General features: G+C 40.2%; 2 protein-coding genes across 7 annotated transcripts in view; one reads left to right on the forward strand and one right to left on the reverse strand.

Moving 5' to 3' along the window:
• On the reverse strand, window positions 1–19,032 carry LOC105430586 (uncharacterized). 4 transcript variants are annotated; one of them, XM_011644209.2, is made up of 3 exons: window positions 18,892–19,032; window positions 4,447–4,851; window positions 1–4,353 (listed from the first exon to the last, which is right to left on the reverse strand). In XM_011644209.2, the coding sequence occupies exons 2-3, from the start codon at window positions 4,842–4,844 to the stop codon at window positions 2,712–2,714; spliced, it is 2,040 nt and encodes a 679-aa protein (XP_011642511.2). In that variant the 5' UTR covers window positions 4,845–4,851; window positions 18,892–19,032; the 3' UTR covers window positions 1–2,711. The 4 variants fall into 4 exon arrangements, with proteins under 4 accessions (XP_011642511.2, XP_011642513.2, XP_011642512.2 ...); XM_011644211.3 differs by lacking the exon at window positions 18,892–19,032 and adding an exon at window positions 11,635–11,962; XM_011644210.3 differs by lacking the exon at window positions 18,892–19,032 and adding an exon at window positions 10,795–11,001.
• The window catches only part of LOC105430584 (uncharacterized), a 26,349-nt gene continuing 19,286 nt past the window's right edge, over window positions 18,988–26,050 (forward strand). The window contains exon 1 of one of the 3 annotated variants that reach the window (XM_089084274.1): window positions 18,988–19,119. Coding sequence is in view for 1 of the 3 variants with exons in the window: in XM_089084273.1 (XP_088940399.1) it covers window positions 19,935–19,982 (48 nt within the window). In the remaining 2 variants the exon portion in view is untranslated. Of the gene's footprint in view, window positions 19,120–19,144; window positions 19,983–26,050 lie in introns of those variants that run through there. The other 2 variants (XM_089084273.1, XM_089084275.1) reach the window with 2 other exon arrangements.

Below are 26,050 nucleotides of genomic sequence, written 5' to 3' on the forward strand. Positions count from 1 at the left end.
TACCAAGAAGAGAATGACAGCTTTATTAAACAACAGTCTTTTACATTTCATGGTTATAAATAAAGCCCAGCATGCGATCACGTTTTTGTACAAACGTGGGAAAGACTCCCTCTACGCGATCGAATGCGAAAGCAAGGAATGTGTCTTTTTTTTTTCTTTTATCGCTTTATTTTCTACTTTATTCTCCCCTCCTCACTTCGGTTGTTTAGATATCTAAAGTAGAATTCGGTTTATCGTCTGTAATCGTTAAATATTCATTAACGAAAATATCGACGGAGATGAAAAGTGATGCGCGAAGGATACCACGAAAAATAAAGTTTCAACTTGTTACATTCATTCGCCGTTATTATATCAATTATATCAATATTATGGCACGGTAAAAAAAAGAGATATAATTTTCTTTAGAGTTTTTTTTTTGAATATAGAATTTTTCTGCTGAAAAATATAGTCATTTGCGTATCACTGAAATGTGTATTATAATATATGTAAATGTATTATAATACACGTGATTGAAAGAAACTAAAATAGTAATATAAAGTATAATTTTAGTAAAAGAAATTCGGCAAACTCTACAGAACAAGAAAAAATTCAGCATATTCAAAATAGCTTAAATCAGATACATGTAACAGCAATAAGGTAAACAGCAAATTATCTTGAACACCGTCTGATAAGAAACATTAAAATTGCAAATAAAGCATTGAGAAATACAATAATACTAAAATCCTTTCTGTAAAATTCAATACACAGCACACATTAAATCTTGTCAAAGGAAATACAGATAATAAAACCGACATATTAAAGTAGCACTTAATTTAGCATTTTTGAGAAAACATTACGTTAAATTTTATCAAAATATTAATAAGAAAACTCAACAAGTTTTTTTTAACAACTTCATATTTCTCTCTTTTGCCATAGAAATTGTGCCACAGATATGTCTAGTACAAAATATAAATCTATCTATATAGCGAGCTTGATAAATGTATTAAATAATTCTATAATAAACTCAACTGTATCATTTTTATAGAACTTAGAAGCTCGCTAGTAGTATATTTAGATAGTATATTTCACACTTTATCATGAATTTATCATATGACAGTTATATAATGTGATAAGCTAACTTAATTAACTTAAAAATAGAGTCACAAGATATAATGGAGTAATTCGAACGGAGTGAATTAAAGACGAAGAGCTATCGTATTTGTCGTGTCATAAATAGGTACCGTTGTATACCAGCTTTTAACGATAATCAGGCATTTTCCGTAGCTATTGTGAAGTTCAAATAGGGGGAAATCATTTGGTCTTCATGGCCATGTACTCACACGCTATCGGATGCGATGGCGCAATTGTGTTCATATGTATGTGTGCATGTGTGAACTGCGTGTAACTGCGCGTGATTGTTAATCATAAAGTTAAACCATGTACCTTCTAGAATCGATCTTTCTAATGTCTTTGATGTATAGTGAAATTGTTCCTTTTTAAACATAATTGCAAAGAGAATTTTTCGTAACAAATCTAAAGTAATATTGCATTTCATTAACGTTTCTTACTGCGAATGAAAGTTTCTACAACATCCTTTCACTCGAAATTTTTTTATGTCAATATATTATTGTATTATAATGTTATAAATACAAATATAATGTTTCTGATAAAATTTATCATTGATAACGAATGTGAAATTAAATTAATAATTATATTTTTTTATATATCTGATTAAAAGACAGATCAAAAGATTTAAATAACTGAAATAATTAAACAAAGTTAAAATATTAAATAATACACAATATAATTGTGTTTGAAAGAAATGAATCATGTAATTGCAAAACGCTTGCATGACTATCAGTACAAGCGTGCTTCGTAAGTTTTATCTGTTGAATAATAATGAATTAAATCTCTATTGTTTTGTTTTAATCTTGACTTATTATCTGGTAGATAATTTCTAAGTTTACAATTACGATATAATCAGTTACTAAATGCACAAAAAATATATTTATTTATATTTCTAGTTCTTATAAAAAAATTGATTTTCTATGTCTAATTCATAGAAATATAAAACGTTTTCAAATTGTGTGTAATTAAATATGGAATATTTAATTTAATTTATTTTAATAATACGAGTCTGATTTAATGACAAAAACGAAGTTTAATATAGATACAATAAAATTTTAATTATTAGTAAATTATATTTAATTCTTATTGATCTGATTTCTAATTCATTTTTTAATTTTTTATATTTAATGTCGATCATTGGCAGCTAATCCATTTAACATTTGGTTAAACATATTGTTTGACTTGAATTATGAAGACGTAGATCGACGAGAGTGAAAGAAAATAAGAACTGTTATAATACTATGTACAAAAGAGAATAATGTGTATATATACATATACATATATATATATATATATATACACACACACACACACACACACAAAATCGAGTATTTTTTTGACTTAGTAATGTTTCCATTCGGACATACGATACTTTCTAATACATAAACTATTACAAATCTTCCTTAATCCTATGACTACAAAAATAATGCCACGGAAATATAAATTTCACAATATCGTTACATTAGTTTATGGCTTGTATGATATGACAATACAATAGTATTTTATGGTATAGAACTTATTTAAAGTTCCTGCCTATATGTGTGTTTACGTACCTTATGATAATAAACTTTCAACATCGGATGTTGATACTTGCTTGCCATATATCATAAACGTCGATTACAATTGGACTCGCGAACGTATTTAGCCCAGGTACGAGAAGGTGTAAACTGGCTAGGATAATGTTTCCGAGTCATGGTTACCTGATTGCCGTCTATTATGCTTCGATATGTTTCTTCGTCATAGACACAGGAGAGAGTTTTCCTTCGTTTTACGGATCCGGTTTCAAAATTGGCCGGCTGACTGCCAACGAGCACATGAAGATCACCCTTTTCCTGTACAGCCCAATCCCACGTCTCCGTGATAGAACAATTGCAGATAAATGGGTTCCCCATAAGATTGATCGATAGTAAGCGTGGATTTGATTCGAATACTTTTGGATTGATTGTGCGCAGTTTATTATTACTGAGGTCTATATGTTCCAATGCGCGCAATTTCTTTAAAGAGCTCAGATTTTCTACGCCAGAAATCGTGTTGCCCGAAAGATTTAATTGAGTAAGATTATTTGTCGTAGCGAATATGTTTTCGTTTAAATGCGAGATACCACAGTTGCTGAGGTCCAGCATCTCCAAATTCGATAGCTGCGTGGGTAACAGCGAACCTTCATCGGGTACGATCAACGGATTGCCACTGAGCTTGAGTTCTATTATATTCGTCGTTTGGCGGTCACCAAAGACCTTTGGATCAACGGGTATCTTGAGGTCACAATTGTTGAGTTCTAAGCTTTCCAAACGTGTCAGATTTGCGAACAATCCTTCCTCCAGAGTATGAAGTTCATTCCCCGAAAGAATCAATTGTTTCAGGAAGGTCATTTGTGCGAAAGTATTATTTCCGACATAACCGAGGTCACAGTAAGACATATCTAAATATTCCAAAGCGCTTAATGGGTTGAGAAGACCGACGAATGCGTCGGATAGTGGATTATGAGAGATATCGAGTTCCTCAAGATGTTCAAACACGTCGAAGGTATTTGGTAACCTTCGAAGGCTACAATTACTGAGGGAGAGCTTATGAAGTTTTGGCAGATGACGCAGAACGACAGTTAAATCACTGGCGAACATCGGATTACCGCTCAGATTGAGTACGCGTAGTTTGCTCGCATTTCTGAAAGCTTCCTCGGATAGACGATCCTGCAAATTGCAATTTGACAAGTCCAGAGATTGCAGGCTGTGCAAATTGTGGCCGAGCGTATCTTCGACATCAAGATGCCACAATTCGTTGTTTGCAAGGACCAATTGTCGGAGATACAAGTTTTTGGCGAAGGCATCGCCAGGTAGATTTGTAATACCGGTGTTACGGATATCTAGATGTTCCAAACGCACTAACGGCGCGAGAATGTTTCTCCAATCCAGCGTTTTCAATTCATTATCTCCTATCTCTAATTCTCGCAAATTTTCCAAGTGGGAAAACGCTTCGGGTGATACATATGTTAAATTGCATCCGTTCAGTTTGAGATATTCCAAGTTCGTCAGATGATCGAAAGGACCCGGCTCTATCCTCTGCAGAGGATTGTGCGATAGGTCGAGCTTATTCAAATTTGTCGTGTTGTGGAAGAAGCGCGTGTTGAGATGGCGAATACCGCATGAATTCAGATCGAGGTACAATAGCGTGCGGCAATTTAGGAAGGGTCCCTCGACCTCGTCCAAGGGATTGTGTTGGAGCTCCAATGTAATTAGGCCCTCGTTGCCCCTATTGAATTAATCGTAAGATTAGCAAAACCTATATCATCCGCCTGAGATTAGAATAATTATCGGCAATACAATTGATATCGAATCATCTTACCGAAATGCCTCGGGATCTACCCGTGTAATGGCGTTGTATGAGAAATCTGCGTCCACGAGATATGATAACCCGGCAAATGATTCGTACGTCAGCTCGGTTAATTGGTTGTGTGCCATCTGAAGACGCCTCAATTTGATCGAGCTTGGAAACGGACTGATGCTTGCGATATTGTTATCATTAATGTCTAAAATATAGACATCGTGGCTGAGCTCGTTGTACGGGATGGCTGTTAGATTGCTATCCGAACAGTCCGTCACCCAGTTGATGCGAAAGTAGTGACAGTGGCAATCCACGGGACATTCCAGCTCCAACAGCTCCTCATTATTCAGAGCAGATGTAACAAGGCACACCGCAAGAAGAGACAACGTCGTTGTTATCTTTGCCATTACAATCTGCATCAACAATCTAAAACAAAACAATCAATATTCATAATCGGATTTCAACCTGCACTTGGCATCTTGTAAATATTAAGGTAATTTCGTATTTCACAATAAATCTTTATTACTGCATATTGTTTAAAATATTAGGAGCTATACACAAGAAGAGGGACATAGCTAATTTCTTGAACGTCAAGGAATTAAAGAAATACGACGGATAACGATATATATTACAATTTGTATGCTATAATTACAATTGCTACTATTATTAATATTAATTACTACTATTAATTATAATAAAATAAAATCAGTTATATATATGTCAATTTGGAGAACTTTGTACTTTTCACGAAACTCTATTAATTCTATCGATCCAAACTTCGGAAACATTTCTTAATTCCACGATCATTAACGTCTCAGTGCAAATTAGTGCAAATGAGTCAGCCGCGAGAGCCGCTCGCAAATTGCAAGTACGATCCTATTCATCGCGATGACGAATCACGTTCGGCCAACTCTTTCCTCTGCCAGGGTGCATTACAAAGGAACGTCGACGGCTTTGGCCGCTAGAGACAACTGGCGCGGTCGAAGTCGGCACGGGGCTTTCCGCCAGAACGGTACGCGTTGCACGCCCGGTTGCGCACCGGGGCGAAGAGAGCCACCCCCTCGCTACGTTCTTTCGCCCTCGGCCGCCCCAAGCGAGCACCATCACCATTACCGTCGACGTACATTTGCCTCCTCGAGACTGCTAGACCAACCCCGGGCTCCTCGCTCCCTCATCGGCCACCGCAATATTTCTCGAGATATCACCCTCGCCTTTGGCGCCACGATTCTTTAGTTTTCGGACACCGTCTCACCCGTGGATCCTCCCCTCGCGCGGGAAAACGCCGAGTGTCGGGGAATGAAATTCATTTGCATTCAGACTCCGGGCGAGACACTGGGTGCCTTTTTGCCGAATCGAGCGTCGCCTTTCTTTATGCGGCAGCATCCTGACCCGAGGCTCTTCGGGACGATGGATCCTCCGGGATCCCCCCAAGCGGAATTTACGCGATGACAGAGGCGTTTGCCGAATCGATAGTTCTTTCCGTTCTCGTGTCAACGACTTTCTCCCTTTCTTCTCTCCGTATTGCCGTATGTATTTAATGATTCCGCATTGGCCTTTTCCGCTAAAGTTACTCGAGTCATCGATGCACCGTTGAGTAATTACGTTTAATGCATGGAGTGCCATTGTTCCCCCCTTACATGTACTTGCCAAATCAATATCACTGTCTACAGACACTGTCTTGAACGTGAAATGTGTCTCTGGGGGAACAATGATGCATTTAATGAGAGAATATTATAGGACATAATTTAGAAAAGTCATTACTTATTGAATTGTACTTTTAAAAAAGATATTACTTTCATCTAAGTTTCTAAGTTTGTCTGAATTTCTAACTTAGAAAAGACGACTTTTTGTAATAAAATCGTCGAAGCGTTAATAAATCTTTCATAAGCAATTAAGAGTTTTTGAATGATTTAAACTTTAATCAGATGGAAAGAAATCAGATAAAGTTGATCAAAAAACAGAAGTAATTAAATATGCACGTCACTAATATATGTTTACATATATTAGCGATATGTATATTTATTTCAATACATATCACTAATATATGTAATTTTTATATTGAAGTGTTATTTTGTGAAAAATACGGATTCCTTTTAGGAAGAAAATTTTATGTAATTTTGTTTTTACTGACCCAAGAGAAGTGAAACGGCCTTCCGTCGCCTTATCGCTGTTTCGAGAGACCCGAGTTTATTAAATTTCGCGCGCCAAAGTCTCTCCATTCTGCGAGTTGCACTAACCATTGCATAGGAACGCTACGTAATATCATTATACGAATTGGCGGATATTCTCTAAAGGCGATACTTGTGCAAATATGTAATTCGTGCACTTTGCGCCAATGTCGAATTACGTTGAACTTCGTTGCGCATATATAATATATATATTCTTCGGCAAAAATGGAAAAGTGCTAATTGCAACATTTACCGTTTCTAGAAGCATTTGCATTTATTATAAATAGTGCAAGGCTGTTTGACTTTGAGACTGAACGTTAACAGCAAAATTGCGAGGCGCAACGTGACTATGACGCAAATATACTTATTTTCTTACTATTCATGTATTAAAACACATTTCTTACTATTCTTTACTTTTCATGTATTAAAATTGAACTAATTTTATTACTGTATAATTAAAAAAATATGTAAATAATTAAAACATGAAACATTGTTACTAATTTTCACTTCTGTATATTGCAAATATCGTAAATCTAGAAAAGTAGCTCTGATTAAAAGTGTTTAAAAGCATTGGACTGTTGTCCAATTATTGACTGATATTGATTCTATTACAAAAGTTTAGTGAATTTTGTAATTGGAACTGTGTTGAATTTACAGTATTACAGTATTTACTTTCTCAACTTCACTGGAAAATTTAAAATTAATTGAATACATTGTTTTTTTTTTATTGTATACCGCAGAATATTGATACGTATCATGCGTACACCATAGTATTTTTGTATTCAAAAATTTCAAAAGGTGTGAAATTCATAAGAAATAGCTTAACAGACTATTTTACAATTCTTGCTAATATAGAATATATGAAATATTCGTTTAGGACGACACAAGCACGTCCAAACTGTGCAATCGAGGAGATTGGAAAGATTAATTGCCGAATCCGAGAATTTCTATTATCATAAAACTCTCGTTGGACGATTGAATGTCGAGGAAGAAAATTATATCCTGCGAGAAATAGCGTGCATCCTTCCGAAGAAAGATCCTTATTATGCACTATGGAAGAAAATGAATGCGCGATAAAAGTAGCTACGCTACTTTTTTATCGTGTCATTGTGCAATTACATTAACATAGTGAACGGAACATCTGTTTTCCGCGCATATGGGAGTCTCCAAGTAGTTTTCGTGATATCGACGTGATATGGATCAAGGCGCGTTTCACCACGGGAGACCGACACTTCGCCTATATTTTTCCTAACCTGTAACGGCCATGAAAAATGACTCCGCTACATGGGTTACCCGTAAGATTGCACGAAGCATTTCCAGCGCATATCTCATTCTCCGTGCATCAAACGTGACGTCTCACGTATATCTGCGTCCAGAAATGGCTGCTGAGATACTTTTTGTTTTCGTAGGCAATTCCCTCTGGATTTATTCTTGCATAAGTTAAAGCAAGAATAAGTAAGCGATGAAATTTACTTAAAATATATGTGAATGTATGCTTGGTATCATATTACATTTTTATTTTCAGACAAAAATAAAGGGCAAAAGGACTGGCAAGTCATAATAATAATCACATAGCACAGGAGTATAGCGACATAATAATATTTATCGCGAAGTGTTAAATATATTTGTGTCAAATATATGACATACATATTTGGCATATACATAGTTAATATTTTGATAACCATATCGTTATATAAGTTGACATATAGGTACTTCAACTTATGCAAGAATGTATTTTATGTTAAATGATAAACGCGGACCATAATGACGGCTAAGTTATCGTCGGATTTTCGATTAACGAGATCAAATTTATGAAAATTAAACTGCGATATAAAAAGCTGCGTTTCGAAATATTTAACATCCCGACGATAACGCGCTCGTAACGCAAAGCTCTTTCATTCATTGTACTTCATTGCACACACTCCACAGGATGGCTATTTCATTAAAGAGCACCGAGGTCTCTCCGGAGGTCTTCGTCGCTCCCGCGGCAAATAGTGGGTAATCTGTAAATCTGTCCCGCGCGAATATATACCGAGCCAATATATACGTAAGTGCACCGAGTGGCAAGTATCTGCGAAAAAGACCTTGGATCATATAAAAAATCCAAAGGACCAAAGGGGAAAATCTCAAAAGAATTCAGGAGCGACTTAAAAAAAAAATCACGACACCTCTTATGCATCCGTTAGACCGTTGCATGGCGAGCCGTGAACTATTTCGCACGGCGATATTTCTAAAAGTTTTACAAAGTTTTTTATTTCTGAATTACTTTCTATCTACCGTGTACATTGTTGCAAAAGTTTTCTTATTCTTCGGCGCACTTTCTCCCTCTCTTTCCAAGTGACTGTTCGCGATCGAACTTGACCGATTACTATTCCGACGTGACCTTTCTCCACGTATCTTATGAATAGTGGTGCTATTACAAGAAAACAAGAGTTACATGTATGAAATCGCTCTTCGCGTCTTATCTTTCATTCACTACTTTTTTAAAAAGTTACTCTTCGCGTAAATAAATAACTCGCAAACCGATTGACTTTCCCGTCGCGATGTACGATCGCACGTGGAAGCGAAATGTTTTCAGAAGTGTGTATATTTTTTTTTTTTACATACCGAGGAAAAGGCCAAGGAGATCGACGAGAAGGAAACGATCGTCGCAACGGCTCGCGCGCACACGTCGGTGGACAGAGATAGATTGAGCGGTCGGATTGCCGAGAGCCGCGGTTAAATTAAATCATATCCGAGTGAACTCAGGGTTAAAACCTACCGAGGCGCGCTCTCGTTCCATACGCGTGTTATGCGCGGGACACATTCAATTTTCGGGCCCCGTTCTTGTGATCCGCCACTTTCTTTTTTACCTGCTTTTCTCATTTTTCACCTCTCTCTTCTCTTCATCTCTTCATCTTTTCCTCTAAAAATCTAAAATTATTCCATTTTGCTTTGACTCATACCAACTGGCATTTTATCACGAAGAAGTAACATTACCAGATTATTTTTGTGAAATTTCCGAGAAATTTTAATATTTAAAGACATTTCTTGGCAGATATTATATTTTTGTAGAATAATTTTACACGTATACATATGTAATGTAATTTTTTGAAGAAAAATTAATTATAAAATTTTAATTATTATAACTCAAAAGTCTAGCTGGAAAAATTAAATTAATTAATTAAATGGTAAAAATTAAATTAATTTGCAGACTGCATTTTATTTTCTTTCTCAACTCATTTAGTTTCGACGAATTCATATATTAATATTGTAGACAGCAATCTTTATGCTGATTCATGATGGTGAGACGACAATTGGCTTGTTATGTACAACCAACTCCAAGACACAGACATGAGATTAGTCTGTTCAAAAAAATTATTTTAAATTCTAATCCGGCATATTAATTACAATTAATCATCGTTAAAAATCTGTCTTTTAAACATCAAGCTTAATTCATATTTTATATTCATATTTGCATATATTTCCATACATACATTTTTCATTGCATTCTAAAAAAAGTCATTTGATCTTATATTGCATAATTATGTCTGATTAATGAAATATTCCAAAAAAATATTGAAATTATAATTTGACTTTCGTCTTCCTGCTGTATGTGACATTTTTAGATACGTAAAAGATTGGTTGCATACATTTTTGGACGCACGTTATGTGCATATATCAGTGTCATATATGTACATCTGCCATATACATGTCGATCTCGCGCAATTTTCATCAATTTATAAAGAAGTCTCGAGAAGCATCTCGGAGCAAGGTTCATCTAAGAGGAGACGAGGAGCGGGGAGACATTGGTTTCAAGATCTCACATCGAAACGAGCCCTGCTGTACGGCGCTCGTTTTGCAAAAGAGAAAATATTTTACAAAAAAAAAAAAATTCTCGTGAGGAAAACCAGGCCCGATAAAATCCAACTGTATCATTATGTATAAATTTAATGTATTAATACCTCGTAGCCGGCCTTTAGATTAAGTATCTACAATAAGCGGAATAAGCTCGGCGTAGGAAGTAAAGAATAAGAACGTAGTATTTCCGGTATATGAGACAGCTACAGTTTAGGCGAAATAGATTATTTTCATTTCTTACTTCTTACTTCTTACGTCAGGTTTATTCCTTAAAACGCAACCTCATTTATCCTAACCTCCTAATTACTTGACTGGGACGGTCGGTACCCGTCAGGCGGAGGGAAGGGTCTTACCGTCTTACCGTGGGGACGCGGATGCGACGTTTCCGGGGGAGGGGAGGGGGGGTCTCTTACACTCCGCCGAATGTTAGCGAAGACCCGATAACGCACCCTCGGTAACGAGCACGATAGTTCGGTGCCAGAATAGAGGAAGCTGAAGGAAGCTCGCGCGCGAGACACGGCGAGACGCGGCTCGGACACGCGCTTGCGCGGCGAACCCTTTTTTCAAACGCGTCTCGCGCTCGGAGAGAGAGAGGAGAAACGTGAGCGAGAAACGAGAGAAAAAAAAAGGAGAAAAAAAAACTCAGTAGAATCGAACTGCGTCGCAATGCGCGCGATTCGGCGACTGAAGGAGAACCACGGCGACGCGGACGTTACAAACGACATGCGCGACTTCCGCGTATTAAACGCGCGCGCGAGAGATACGCTTTGTTTACGTTTCCCCGGCAACAACGGTGTGTTTAGCAAAAGCAAGCGAAATTAACGCTAACCGCACCGCGCGGTAATGGAACACGGCGGTTATGTGTCGCGACTCCGGGGACTTATCGCGCGCGATTCATTTCATTACGTCGAGTCAATTTGAACGTGTGTTTTGTTGCATTTTATAAATATCATTTTATAGATATTTTATAGATATAATTAAACTTGTTAAATATCATTTTCCTGGCAAAGCCTTTCCCTTTGATCCGCAAACACCACTCTAATTTTTAATTACGATGATGGAAGTCGCTCTCGGTTCGGCTCGACACAATTATGGCGAAAATGATTACTCGCCAATTTTACAAACCACTCATTATAACGCATCGTGTGTGACTCGCGGCGAATATATATATATATCGAAATACATTTTTCTTCCGACTCACGTTTTCTTCCGTTCTCGCTTTTTCGCAGCGAATCCAGAATGTTCGGGTGACGCGTGCACCAGTCGACGACCAGATAGTTCGTAAGAAGAAAGAAGCACGTTCACGATGAAACAGGTGATTGATTAATACTGGCCACATATGAATAGATCCACAAGTCGGGATGCAAGGGCGGGGAGGGGGAGGGGACGGGCGCATGCGTCGTCGGGATGACGCGCACGCTGACCGCGGATGACGCCGTAAAGGCCAGATTCAAAAACTGAAGCGGATCTCCCAATAAGAGAGAATTAAGCGCTCGAGAGATAAATGATGGAAAAACTGACGTGCCGTCGCACATATACATGGCATATTTATCGCGGAACGTGCCCGACCGCGGTTAGAAGTCGCTTGATGAATGAGCATCGCCGATGACTTTATTTCGTCCGCATTTTTCCGAGAAGCCGCACGCGCGATCGTCGCGGTTAATTCCCGATATATTTTATGACAATCGATAACGAACGTAACGAACTATAAATACTTTAGTTTATCCCATCGTATCAAGAAATCACTGCAGCTTCCAGCGTCTTAGAATCAGAGATTGGAAAAAAAATGTGGTAAATATGCAGCATAACGCTCTCTCCTACGATTTTCTTGTAATTTTTGTAAATTTATATATTTTCATGCGTAGAATATTCTGAGAAGGAAAATCGTCGCTTCTGATTTTTTTATTTTCAAAGTTTTTTGACGTTAATAAATTAAAGAATTGAACGTTGACTGAATTAAAGAATTGACGTTAATGAATTAAAGAAATGATAATTTGATGACAATTTATGACTGCATATTCTCTGCTTTAATGAAAAATACAAATTATTTTCTTGTATAATTTAAGTCATAGCAGAGAATAGTTTGTAATTCAAAATTTATCTTAAATATATCTTTTTATCTTAAATTTATCTTAAATATATCTTAAATATATCTTTTTCATTCCTTTCATATGGATTTATATGAATTCAAAAAATCGTGAAATTAAAAAAAAAAAGAAAACGAGACTTGAATAATGATTTTCTTTCTATATATTTTATATATAGAATATAGTCTGTGCATGAAAATATACAAAATATACAAATTTACAAAATTATATTTAGATCAGAGGAGAGATCGTCATATTGCATATTTATCGAAATTATACCTGAATTTAAAATCGCAGGAAAATTGCAGCTTTATATCCAGTCGAATCGAAGATCTCTTATTGCATAAAGCATGAATCACTTATCGTTTATTTCATTTGATTGTTTAACAAGTTTTACAAGTTTTAAAATGACTGTTTAGCACTCTGTGTATGCTAGTACGTGAGAAGTATTTTTTCTATTAATTCAGAGAATAAAGATGAACTGTGTATTTATCAAATAATTACTTACGATTATGATCCAACATGAAATTGTCCGAACTTCCAATTTTCAGAATCGTTGTTTCTACGCAACGAAATAAATAAATGGTTTTCCCCAATTACTATGTAAAACTTGCGGGCACCTGCATTTGTTATTATTATTTTCATATATGTGTGGTCTAACTAATTTTGTAAATCTATAACCTAGTCGTATCTTTTAATTTACAATAACTTGTACGGCATTATTTTATATTGTTCTTTTTTCAAATATTATAATTTTCTGGATTTATTATTTATTCTCCGTTTGCATTTATTCCTCTTATAAAAAAAATATCGATTATTTTTTCCCTCGTTCTGTTAATTTGTGCCACGAGTTCTGACTATGCATAGTTTAGGTAGTAAAATAGAAACTAGAAAATATGTATAATTTTTAATTAGTAAGCTCGATCGTACATGAAAATATGATGAACTGGCGGAATATTTTAGAAACTGATTCTCGGAAGAGGAAATATGTATCTATACATGTTATGAAGTAGCAATTGTATTCTCATTAAACTCAACCTCTCCGCTAATCACTTCAAATCTTCTCGTGTCAACACGTGACGTTTACCATTCATTCGTCAAATTATAGACCGAGCGTTGCAAAGACACGAACGAGACGCGTGAGTGTTAATCGAGATATATTAAACGTACGTCAAGCTTTTAGCTGTCGTATATTCTGCTATATCGGCAAATAAGTCACCGTTTCAGACGGCTAGTCGTCACGACAAAACGCTGACAAAAACGGAAAAGGCACTAAATGCATACATCAAAATTTGATTAAGGAACTTTTTTATACATTTGATATGACAATTCGAATAGTTAGTAAGAAAATCAATGCATACAGGAAAAAATTGAATAAAATCATAAATTTTATAGGATTTAATACAATGTAACTCATAATATTAATAAAAAAATTAAAAACTTTTATTTTCTCTATTCACGTGATGATTTCATCTTATTTATGTTGATTAATGTTATTTCTGTTCCACTATATCCATTTACGTGATTCATCGACTTATTGACTTATTCGTGATAAATTAGATCCTATTAAGTCTGATTAGAGCTTTTTTAGACGATCTTATCTACACACATTACAGATTTCATTAAAAAAAGAAAAAGAACGGAAGTTGAGAAAGATTTTCAAATCTTGCAAATAAAATAATTTTGCGATAAGACATAAAAATTTGACCAGATCGTTATAGATCTGAAGATAATTTTGTTGAGTCATTAATTACGTCGGGATCGAATTGCTGGAATATCAAAAGTTTTCGCAGAAAAGTTTCTTATATTTAAATGCCCTACAAAAATTATTTTAATATTTCAACAGAATGTTGTTTTTAAATCTGTAGCTGGCTCTCAATTTTTAGACACTTCGGCAAAACGTTCTTTTCGTATAAGGGAAAATACACAAAATGTGCATTCTAGCTGGTTACGTAAAATCATTACATAAATAAGCGAACGAGACGACGCGTCTGGGGCATTATTTCGTATTTTCCAATAGCCTCGTTTGTGATCGCTAATAGGCGCGTCGTACTCCAACGATCGCGAAGCAACGATCCTGGCGGCTTTTTAAAGCTGCAATTGCTGTTCCTTCCTGCCAGCGAGAGAGAGAGAGAGAGAGAGAGAGAGAGAGAGAGCTCTCGCAACGCGTTTGCATTTGCATCACTGTAGGGTCGTCGTCGTAGTTGCCGGCGTTGCTACGTATGTATTCCAGATTTGAAGAGAGGACAATGGGAAATCGATACGGGTCGGATATATACGGTACGTCTCTCCTCTACACGGTGTGTCCCGTTCTGTTGTTTGTTCATGCAGTCAGTGCGTGATTGAACGAGGCAGGCGCGACGCGCGTTCCGTTCGGTTTTCAGAAGAGATCGCACTCGGCCATTTGGCGATCGGCGGAGGTCAAACGCACGTGCTCGCGCGCGCGCGCGCGGATATATTGCGAAACCCCCTCGGAAAATAGCGATCTCATGATCTCTTGACTGAGAGAGGGTAACCGACGACCTGCCAACCCCCCGAACCCGTATCGGCCGCGCATCGATTAACTTTGCGACTGACGTTAGCTTCCTCCCGATAGCACGCCACTGAATTATCGTCTCGGGATTAATTTCCCTCTTTCCCCTCCTCCATTTCTCTCTCTCTCTCGTCCGCGAAGCGTGCCGCGGATTTATCCTTCTTTTTCTTTCCTCTTTTTTTTTTTTTTTTTTTTTTTCGAACGCCGTATAACGAGGGAATCAAGGGTAGCAGAGCGGCGGGGTTCAAATTTAATGGGACGTAACGTCGAGCATTCCGACGCGGACCGGTTGAAAATATATGCCTCTCGCTGATTAATGGGACATAATTTTTCATCGGAAAATCGGTAAATCGCGCAAAAATACACCGGAACAGAAATTATCTACGTAAATAAAACTATCATACGCGCGAACAGAACATGAAAGAAAAGGTCTATTTTTTTCACCTATCTTTTTCACAATTTCTCTAAGCTATATGTTGTGATTAAAAATGTTGTCTGCAAAATTTTTGACTAATGCAACTTAACATAGATTTATGCAGAGAGAACAAAATGTATTTTTAATGATAATACATATATGATATCATTGTTCGAATAATATCTTCAATTAGATTGATAATAAATTCTTTGTAGGTTTATAAAATGTTTATAATTTAATAATATGATATTACAATCTTTAGGCATTGCATTTTATAACCGAATACAGCATGTGATTTAAAAACATAAAAGTGAAAACTTATTAAAATTATTGTCACAAAATCACAGCCGAGCTTAAAGCATTAATATTTATTTATTCAGTAATAATTATTTAAAATACTTTATAGAGAGAATAATTCATAAATAAAGGATTATTTGATGTATTGCGCGCTTGTGTAAATAACAGTTTTGCTGAAGTATCTAAAAATTTGGTCAAATACAGTTCTGAAAATAATTTTGTTGCAAATTTTGTTAAAATAATTATATGCAATGTTCAAAGTGGATGCTGGAATATAAAAAAACTTGTAGTATTATCATATTTAAATGTTTTACATAATTATTTTAATATCAAATATATATATATATATATATATATATATATATATTTGATTAAATTTTTATTCTAACTAAATCATTCTTTCAGAGTCGACAATTACACAGAAAAAAAATTTTAAATAAAGACTATGTATTTTCATATATAAACAAGAATATTATAATCTTCATATATTTTTAGTCTTGAATTAAGCAAAAGTAATACCTGCATCAAATTGAATCAAATCAAGACTAAAATTTTTAAGAAGATTATAATATTTTTGCTTATCATACATATACAAAAATATTTGTCTCGATTTAGAAGATTAGTTTTTTTTCTGTGTACACGGGAAAGATTCGACTTCATCTTATGCTTCCGAGAGAGTGTTCAAATATTACAAGATGCACGCCCCTCGTTGTAAATATTATTTTATAAGGCAATATCGTACAGACGTATTTTTCACGCGCGTGCCGTTTCGGGTCGCATTTCATCATGTTTACTCACGATACGCCATACGTGTCAAGACTTAGGATTGTTTTGCAGCCGATTTTTATTTATGCATCCACTTTAATATCAATTTATGCGCCGCTATCTTCGATAATTATTCGTACGTCAAACGAATGTTTCGTGCACAGATTTTTTTAACAAATATTTGCATGTGCAATAAATGGAGAAATGCAATTTACATTCTATTACGTTACTGAATATTTGCTCGGAATAAATATCTGCCGTGCGCTCGGAATATAACGTATGGGCTACTTTTTAGCATGTAACATTCTCCGCACATACGTGAATACATTTAACGTGTTAATAAGGTCAATCAAGAGCATCAAGATAATGTATATAATTTTAAAACAAATGTCCCAAATTTCGTAAAAATTATTACAATCTTAATATATTTGTTTAAAAGATTTTTTCATCGTGTTCAAGAATGTAAACGAATGCTTTGCATGAGATCTTTATACGACTCGCTTCATCGACCGATATTAGAATTGTTAGTTACAAGAATAGACAATAGATGGCGAATGAGACGCCATTTGGATTGGACGCCCTGAAGAGGATTTCATCGAGGATTTTTGCGTAAAAAAAGCGTATATGCATTAATGTATGGAAATAAATTCCTCATTAAGTAAAAGTAATAAATAATAAATAATTTATAATATATGCAAGAAAATATATGCTCAATAATAATTAATTACTACATTATATATAAATATCCTTATCCGTTTACTACTTGTTTTCTCTAATTACTTTTTTTATTCATTCTCTGATATTTTTCGATAAAATTAAAAAAAAAAAATATATATATATATCAGCGACATTCAAGGGGCGTGTGAATATTTTCGAAATATTTCTTTTTCTCTCGTTACGTTCTCTCTCGATACATTGTCTATACATGTCCCATCTATTTTTCGAGCCTTGTATTCCCGTGGAATTATGCGAGAATGACTTTGGCAGAGCTCCAATGCGCCATAGAAGTGCGGGGACAACATGTACGGAGCAACGAACTTTAGTCAGCGTGACTTCGGGCAAAGATTCTTTTTGTTTCGACGAGAACTTTTTAGTGTAGGAAACCTGATGCAGACGTTTTCTTTAGCCGCAATAGTAAGTTTCGTTTCGTACACGTCGTTTATTCCGCGATGCAATAATTGCAGAGTCCGCACAAAAGGAAGAGACGGATATATCGAATGGTTACGCTTTCGAAAAAAAAAAAATTAAAAAAAAATCGGATTCGCACTGTATCGGGCACCATGCTTTATCTAAGTCTCGCGATAAATGGAATCTTTGTTTTAAGTTTACTCAGTCGTAAAAGAATACATCCAATCTTGTATATTACGTGAAGAGGAAAATGTTATTAAAATATCATCGTGGTAATAATATTATGTCACAAGCGACGCGGAAATGAAAACATAGAAGCGGAGAGGACGATAGAGACGAGAGAAAAATATTACCATTTAACGAAAGCTTTGAAACATGCATTTGGGATACATCAACATTATCACGCGATACGCTACAATTCGATTTTAATTCGATTTTTTCCTCCTAATTGTTTGCTTTATTATATTTTTACGTGGCGCGCAACGTAAATGGACGTAGATGATGGCTATCGGTGTTATCATAGCGTAATTAATGCGATCATTATCGCATCGCGCTGGCTAGATTAAAAGCTGCGCACGCCGCGGACGCCGCGAAAACAGCTTAGCGTCGGGCGCGGTGATTAAAAATTACAGCTTGGCTATGAAGGGGAGAAAGAAAGAAAGCAAAACGAATGCCCAAAACCGAATCTATGCGTGCCGTAATTTTTAATTATTATTCCGCGACGATCGCGCGTAAACCGCGCGACCGCAGCGCAAACCTTCGCGCTCGCTACGCTTAATTAATTAAACATAATAAATGTAAACACGTAATTACGGGATGCGCGAGCCGGGCGGGACAGTCAACCATTTTTAATTAATATACGCTGAGGCACGATTACGAGTTTCTCGCTAACGCCCCTTACGACGATGACGACGATGACGATGATGACGACAACGATGGTGGTTCTGCTGCCACTGGCATTTACCCGCGGAATATTATACCGCCGGTAGCGGCGAACATTTCCGGGCCGGATACTCGTCGTAAGACAGGGATAAAGAGAAAGAGAGAGAAGTAATTACAATTCCTATTACGCTAAAGCCGATACCGGTAACGCACGACCCTATTCAACCCTCGCTACTCCCGCCGCCGGTTCCACCCCCGCGGCCGTCCGCGTAATCCCCGCGAAATAATCCTCGGAGACCCCGCCCGGTCCGACGCAATTTCGCGCGAATATGAATAAGAATCACGACTCACGCGTGACTCGGGGGCTATCTCCGTTGTGGCGAAGTTAGGGCGCTGCCGGGTGGAGCAGGGCAGGCAGGTTAGGGTTGGCGTCGGGAAGAGCCGTGGTGGAGATTTGGGGTTAGAGCGGTGGTGGCTGGTGGCAGCGGCGGCAACGGCGGCGGCGGTGGCGACGGTGGCGGTGGCGACGGCGGCGGCGGCGACGGTGACATGGTGGTGGAAACGGCGGCAATGGTGGTGGTGAGTGACCGACTGCGCAGACCCCAAAGTCTCATAGCCGCGAGTACGTAGTCAAACTCCGGCTCAGTAAGGACTGTGGTTCCCGTTCGCAGTGCAGTTCGAAATCTCCGGGAGCGACCGCGTTCTTTCGTTTTTCTCTCTCCTTTCTTCTCCTCTTTCTGTCTTTCTCTTTCTCTCTCTCTCTCTCTCTCTTTCTCTCCCCCTCTCTCTTTCTCTCTTCCTCTCTTCCTATCACCCTTTTCTTTAAGCTCTAACCCCCCGGTTCCGTCAACCCCTTCGTTTTTCCATCATCTTCATTTATCGTCTCCCCTCCTCGCTTACCGTCGCCACGTCTCTTCTCTTCTCCCTACTCTCGCGCGTTCCCTTCAACCCGCTAAGGCGCCTCCTTAACTTTTTTTTTCCCTCCGCGGTTTGTCCTCCGTCGCCGTCGCCGTCGCCGTCACGGCCGCCGCCGTCGCACGCAACACGCGCGCGGTTGTTACGCGCGACGGGCGCGCGTACGGGAAAATCATCATTCGGCAAACGGTGACCGTCCGCGATTGATGGATACGGGCGAAACGCGCTGGCGATCACGTCCCGCTGATCCCAGGCCTCTTCATGGAGAGTCACGTGGATCAGCGGCGATCCGGTGATTCGGGAGAGCCTCGTTAGTTCCGGTTCGGGCACGGCGCGCTGCGGTGCGCCGCGTGTGTGCCGCCTCATCGGCGGATGTCTATCACTGAACAGACCCATCAGATTTCGGGGATCGCGGGGATCGCCGAGTGACCGAGCACCACGACGTGGAAGAAGTACGCGCGGAAGTGCTGATCGGGTCGATGTGCATAGGTCCGAGGAGACGCGCCGACACTTCGCCTTGCAGAGGTGTAAGTACCACCCACTCTCTCTCTCTCTCTGCCGCTCACCCGTTCCCCCTTCCCTCTCCTTCCCTCCTCCCCCCCCCCTCCCCCGCTCACCCTCCTTCCTTGAAACCACCCCTAAAACACGACACGAACGCCGGCCCGACCGTGAGTCACCACGCGTGCCCCGTGCGATAAGTCAGCTGGAAGTGCGATGCTTGCCGAAGCGAGGCTCTTGGTTCATGGGATTTCTCGGGTCAGCTGTTTATCCCGGTTGTGTGCCCCGGCACACCGTATCACGGGATCGCGTCCGGTAGACTGATTAAATATGCATTCTCTTTGGCGCGCGTTGCCCTTAAAATAGGACTTCATCGACTCGCGTTAAATCGCCCGGTGTTTATACACCGGGGTGCTCTTTTATAAGCTCGCGCGTTGCGGGTTGATTTACGGAGTTGAACCTCCGCCGCTCTTACAAATTTTTACGCGAAACGCGCGATGAAATAAATCTTTCATTAAAGGTGTTTTTTCGCACGGTGGGAGCTGAGTGACGTTCAGGACCATTTATGTGCTCTTATTCTCGAAAACCATTTAACTTTTTCTTAGGCAAGCTGTTCTGTTAACTCTGCGCACACACACACACACACACACACACACACACACATACACACTCTCTCTCTCTCTCTCTCTCTCTCTCTCTCTCTTTCCGATTCTTTCTCGAATTCGAATTTAATACGACGGAATCAAATTGAAAATATTAAAGTTTCGAGTCGCTATTTTTATTAATATCGACTTTAATATACTTTGCTTTTCTTTTTTTATTGTAAGATTTATTTTTTATAGCTACGTTAAGTCTTGTTACTTAAAATAATAAGTATGTAATCGCATGTGGGAGAAAAAAGAAGGAAGATAAACAAGAAAGTTTTCAAACAAGTTTTAGCTATAAAGAACAAACCTATAATTATTGTTTGTATTATTATTATCTGTACTGCATTATTTGTTTAAATAAGATTGATACATTCTGCTATTTAATAATATAGAGAATATGTGAATTCATCTACGTTCTTATTAATATTTATAAGTTTATTACGTGAAAATAATAACTTTTGCATTTTACGTATGTAAGCACGCGAGATTATTACAAAAATATCTCGGTTCACCGAAAGAGAAATGCGGCGAAAGGGGAAAACTTTCGCGCAGAGCGCGATACAACGAGGGCTCATCTCTGTAAAAGTCGATAACAAGCACGTAATTGAGAAATCGTGATTCCGGGACTCGTTAAACAAATTAAATCTCCCACGTCTTCGCTGGTAAATATATAACGGCGCTTTCTTGCTTCCGTGGCGCTTCGGCTTCATAATTAATTACCTGATACCGCGGATATCCCTAATCCCGACGAGTTCGAGCCGCCGAACTCGAATCGAGATCGTAATGAAATGCACCCTCCCTCATTCCGTCGGACGGTTGTTGTTTTTCCGCTGGCTGCTGGGAAGTGGCCCGAAATATTCTCCAAGTTTAATAACGCCGGCTTATATGCGCGCGCACAAGTATTAAGTACGCGTTAGCACGTACATCTCCTGACGGTATTAAATTTCGACGTTCCTTCGTAGGGGAGGAAGTTACTTTTCCATTCCGAAGGGTCGTTTTAATGATCCGGAGTTTTCAAAGGAGAATTATACGGCGCTTACTTAATGCGCGCCGTAATTACGTACGCGCATAGCTACGCAAAGAATAGCCGGGCGATCCATCCGTCCGGATATCCCGTCCCGGACATTTCACTTCGGCGGGAATATGTCGATGTTTAATAATGCATGCCCCCGAAGGAACTTTTGTGTATGTGAAAACTTATCCAGTTTCATAACGGATGATTTGTCGCGGTCGTAAAAGCGTATCGCCGCCGCATGATTTGTGATCCCCGCTCAAGAAATCTATGCAATGTTCGCGGGGGGCTTAATATCCCGCGCCACATAAATTCCATATCGCATATGTTACGAAAATACTGTTTATAATAAAATAATGCAGCGCTCAATTTTTCAACGCTCGAGTTGCGAGTAGAGAGATATCGCTCGCGCAAGATATTATTATTGATAATACGGGCGTATAAACGATGCGTACGATCAACGATATCCGTTGCGAATATCAGATTGACTAAAAAGTTGATTCGTTCTTTCCTGTTTTATTCACGCGAGAACCCCTTTTTTTTTTTTTGATCGAGCCGAGGATACATCGGCGAATCGAGCACGCCGAAAGTAAATATGATGCTGAGCATTTTATGAGCCGTTGATTTTATTTGGGATATTCTCTCCTCGTTTAATACGCATTATCGGCGAGCGTGTCCGGCAATAATCTATCAAAAATCAATTTAATTTGGTTTTGGATCGCATTCCCCCGGGGGTGCGCGGAAACTTTTTATCGGTTATAACAGTCGCCGTGATTAATCGACCCGTCCGTACTACTATTAAATGGGATGCGGATAATTAATCGTCGGTTTCGCCACAACACCTGCTTGCCTAGCGTGGGAACATCTGAACCGTGTTAGACGTGCGCGCAAAAAGCAGCGAGCATGCCGATCCGGGATCGTGTGTGCGGCTCGTAGGGCGAGTCATTAAGTAAACTGTAAATCTTGCTTACACTCGCGCTACGCGCTACGGGCTTACGTCAAATCCAATCGTAAATTCTGCGATATGCACGAGAGATATTAAACCCTTACGCATTCGCATCCTCCCTCCTCGGACGTTCTCCCATTTCGTGCTTTTCCAGCGTAACAATAACCGCGCAAGTGGCGAGAGCTCCGCGTTCTTTTTCTCTCTCTCTCTCTCTCTCTCTCCAATAATAAAGCGGCCCATAAAGCTTACGGGACGTGAATGACGCGAGAATTACAGATAGTATTTACATCGTCTCGCCCGTAGAGGAGCGCTACGGCTCGGCCGGTTTCCCGTCGAGCTCGCACGACACATTCGTCAATTCATTTCTACACGCCCGCGCGCGAGAGCTTTGAAACAGAAAAAGAAAGAGAGAGAGAGAGAGAGAAAGAATGTGAGCGACAAAAAAAAGAGAGTGCGCCGGTAATAAACGACGCCGTAAAAAGCTCGACACGGCGACGCGTCGACGCGTGCATACGCGATCGACGTCGCCGTCAGGCGTTGCTGGACGCGCGCCGTCGGAAATTTTAATAAGCCACAAAGCGATCAGGTAGAGATTCGTAGGAAGCAGGCGGCACCAGACTCAAGCAACACGACGACACGGGCAGGAGCCCGGAGCGCTCGCTCGCCCGCCCGGTCGCCCTCCAGTCAACTTCCAGCGGTCGTGATAAATCAGGACGCACCTGGCGTCCCTCGCTGCACACACGCCAGGTCCGATGCATTCGCCCGTCGCAGGCTCGCCAGATTACCTTCGTCTCCCCGGCTTGGAGAAAAGCGTGTATTCTACGGAGCGCGGTCGAATTAAGAGCGCGGGAGCGGACGCGTTAGGGGCGCGCGAAGAACGGATGGAAAAGGCGAAGGCTATAAATACGAGGAGTAGATCGAGAGAGAGAGAGAGAGAGAGAGTGTCAGGGTGGGCGAAAGACACGAAGGCGGAGAGACACTGTCCTCGGCACAATGCGTGCCGCACCAATCCTATTTTCAGAGATACCCATCTCCCACGGTTTCGACAGTGGGAAGGAGAGACGGTGGTAGCCGGCTAACCGCTTTATCCCAACGTCGAATCGCTCCTTCGAGGTTGGCTCGCAGCTGTTTCGTCGCTTCTTTAAAGTCCATCCTTCCCTTCACCCTGTGTCGATTCTCCGTTCGAAAAAACATCGGAAATGCAAAGCGCCTCTGCGGTACCATCGTGAGTCGCGAGGGGTAGATCGTTTCTCCTTTCCCACCTTCCGCCGAGAGTGCGCTTTCGATTTCGCCCGTAAAGCGTCTGTGGCGACTTATCGAATCTGTATTACTTCTCGTGCACGCCATTCGCGCACGCGGAGGAGAAGTGTTTCGATAGAGCCCGCTCCTTCTCGCCTCTCCGCCATCGCGCTCGGAAGAGCGATATTTTAACCCGCCGATCGATGAGGAAATACAGGGGCACCGAACTTCCACGAGTGTCAATTTAATCTGTCCTTGCAATCTGTGCGGCGATGAATTTAACATCGTGTTATCCGGTAAAGAAGCTTGTCAACCAGACGAGAAATTAGTTGAGCGAAACGGAGTCGAGACTATTTATTTGTCAAATGTATAATTTATAAATGCGTATTGCACGTGTGTTTCCCCCGTTGCCAGTTATTCTCGAGAATAATAATTATTCCAGTGATGATAGGGGGATGGAGAGATTTGAGATGAAGATTAAGGGTGTCCTTTGGGTGGACTAACTCATTTAGTCAGCTGGCACAAAGGACAGCGTCACTTAGACGTCGTCCAAAGAGCGTTCTCCACTCCCCTGCGGAGTGTCAGAGATAGCGGATGGTAATAATGGTAGTGGTTTCTAGGCCGAGAGACGAAAATTAAATTAAATCTCCGATTCTTGAAATTCAGTATCTCTCCGCGTCTGTTTCTTCACTATCGGTGGCGCGAGGTCAGAAACGGGGGAGGGAGGACCGAGAGGAAATTCATTCGTTCAATCACAAATCTTGAATTATCAACGTTATATTGTTACGAGACCGACTTGACGTGCTACTTACAGAGTATGACAGATTCCCCGGTCGCCACTTATCTCTGGTTACGAAGTAGTTCGCCCGCGCCTCGCGGACGACACGTCGCACCCTCAGCCGGTGAAACGAGGTGATTTATAGCGAAACTTGCCTTATAAAACGTACACATACGTTAAACGCCCGGGATGGCTCGCACCGTTACTTCCCACAGCTACACATTCCCCTCGCGGCTTAAGTTTTGCGAAGTCGTGAGAAAGAGAGCGAGCGAGCGAGCGAGCGAGAGAGAGAGAGAGAGAGAGAGAGAGAGAGAGAGAGAGAGAGAGAGAGAGAACGAGAGGAGGATGGAAAAAGAGAGAGAAAAGAGCTCTTCTCTCGGTGAACTTGTACCTTGCACTTCAGTTTTATGCGCGGCACTCTGTGAAGGGCGGATATCGTGTTTGCTCTTGTAGCCGGTATTGTTTGCCGGCCGCCTTTGTTTACGGCTCCCTCGTGCCCCGCCCCGCTCTCCCCCTTCCCCCTTCGGCTGGTAGGTCACGGTTCAGGAAACCCACTTGAGGAGGATTTCTTTTGTCTCGGCCGTCCGTCGCCATAATCGGGTGAAACCACGGCGAATGAAAGTGCGGCACGCACTTGCACGCGCTGAAATAATATGATTACTTGTGGCGGACGTCACGACGACGAGATTGGAGAAAGGGATGAAACGCGTCGGATTCGCGCCCCGATAATCAGCGGTATCCTCGTTGATTGAACCGCACGTATCCTCCATACAACCGACATTCTTTCTTTCGACGTTCATTTCACGAGCGCGAATGCACGAAAGTGAACAATGATCATTAGGGAGTGCCGTTCGAGAGAGGGCGGCGATCGTGAGAACCACGCGGTCTGAGGAATAATCGAGAAATAATCATTGCGGATTATCGTGACCGCGAGTTGCCGGCTCAAGGTGCGTCTGTCGTTTGAGCACGTCGAATCTTTCCTTTTCACGCATCGCCCGGTAGTAAAAAGAGGGAGGCTCCCGGAGGGATCGAATACCCGGAGGGATAGCCGCGTTTCCGAGGCAAACGGAAAAATAGCGGACAGGAAGCGAGAAAGAAGTGGACTAATTGCCTGAATTTGATCGATCGTTCTGCGAGGTCCGTTTCCTTTCAATTATGTAATTGGACGATGTTAACCTGCCGCGTTCACCCTCCCGCCCCCCCCCCCGTAACGTCGTGCGTAACATTCACGACAAGGTTACCCGCGCGCGAGGGGCGAGATTTATTATTTTGGCGGAGACTATCCGCCTCGATACAACCGTAATTGGATCTGGGACGTCTCCTTGTCAGGTAACGTCATAATTCCGCGTGGAAAAGCTGGAAGCACGAGAGTAGGTCGTTACTCTCTGGAAAACCGGAAACGTGGCAGAGAAAGGACAGGAAGGGAAGCGGCTGGCCGACGTACTGGAACGAACGACTAAACAGGCTTAATATTG

This window comes from Pogonomyrmex barbatus, unplaced genomic scaffold (genome assembly GCF_055798465.1).
Source record: "Pogonomyrmex barbatus isolate J1 unplaced genomic scaffold, ASM5579846v1 scaffold8, whole genome shotgun sequence".
NCBI lineage: Eukaryota > Metazoa > Arthropoda > Insecta > Hymenoptera > Formicidae > Pogonomyrmex > Pogonomyrmex barbatus.

Excerpts from the sequence above, each read along its gene's own strand:
- LOC105430586 (XM_011644209.2), bottom strand. The coding sequence starts at position 4,844 with ATGCAGATTGTAATGGCAAAGATAACAACGACGTTGTCTCTTCTTGCG. Across the intron at positions 4,354-4,446 it reads GTAGATCCCGAGGCATTTCG|GGGCAACGAGGGCCTAATTA; the intron begins GTAAGATGATTC and ends TTAATTCAATAG.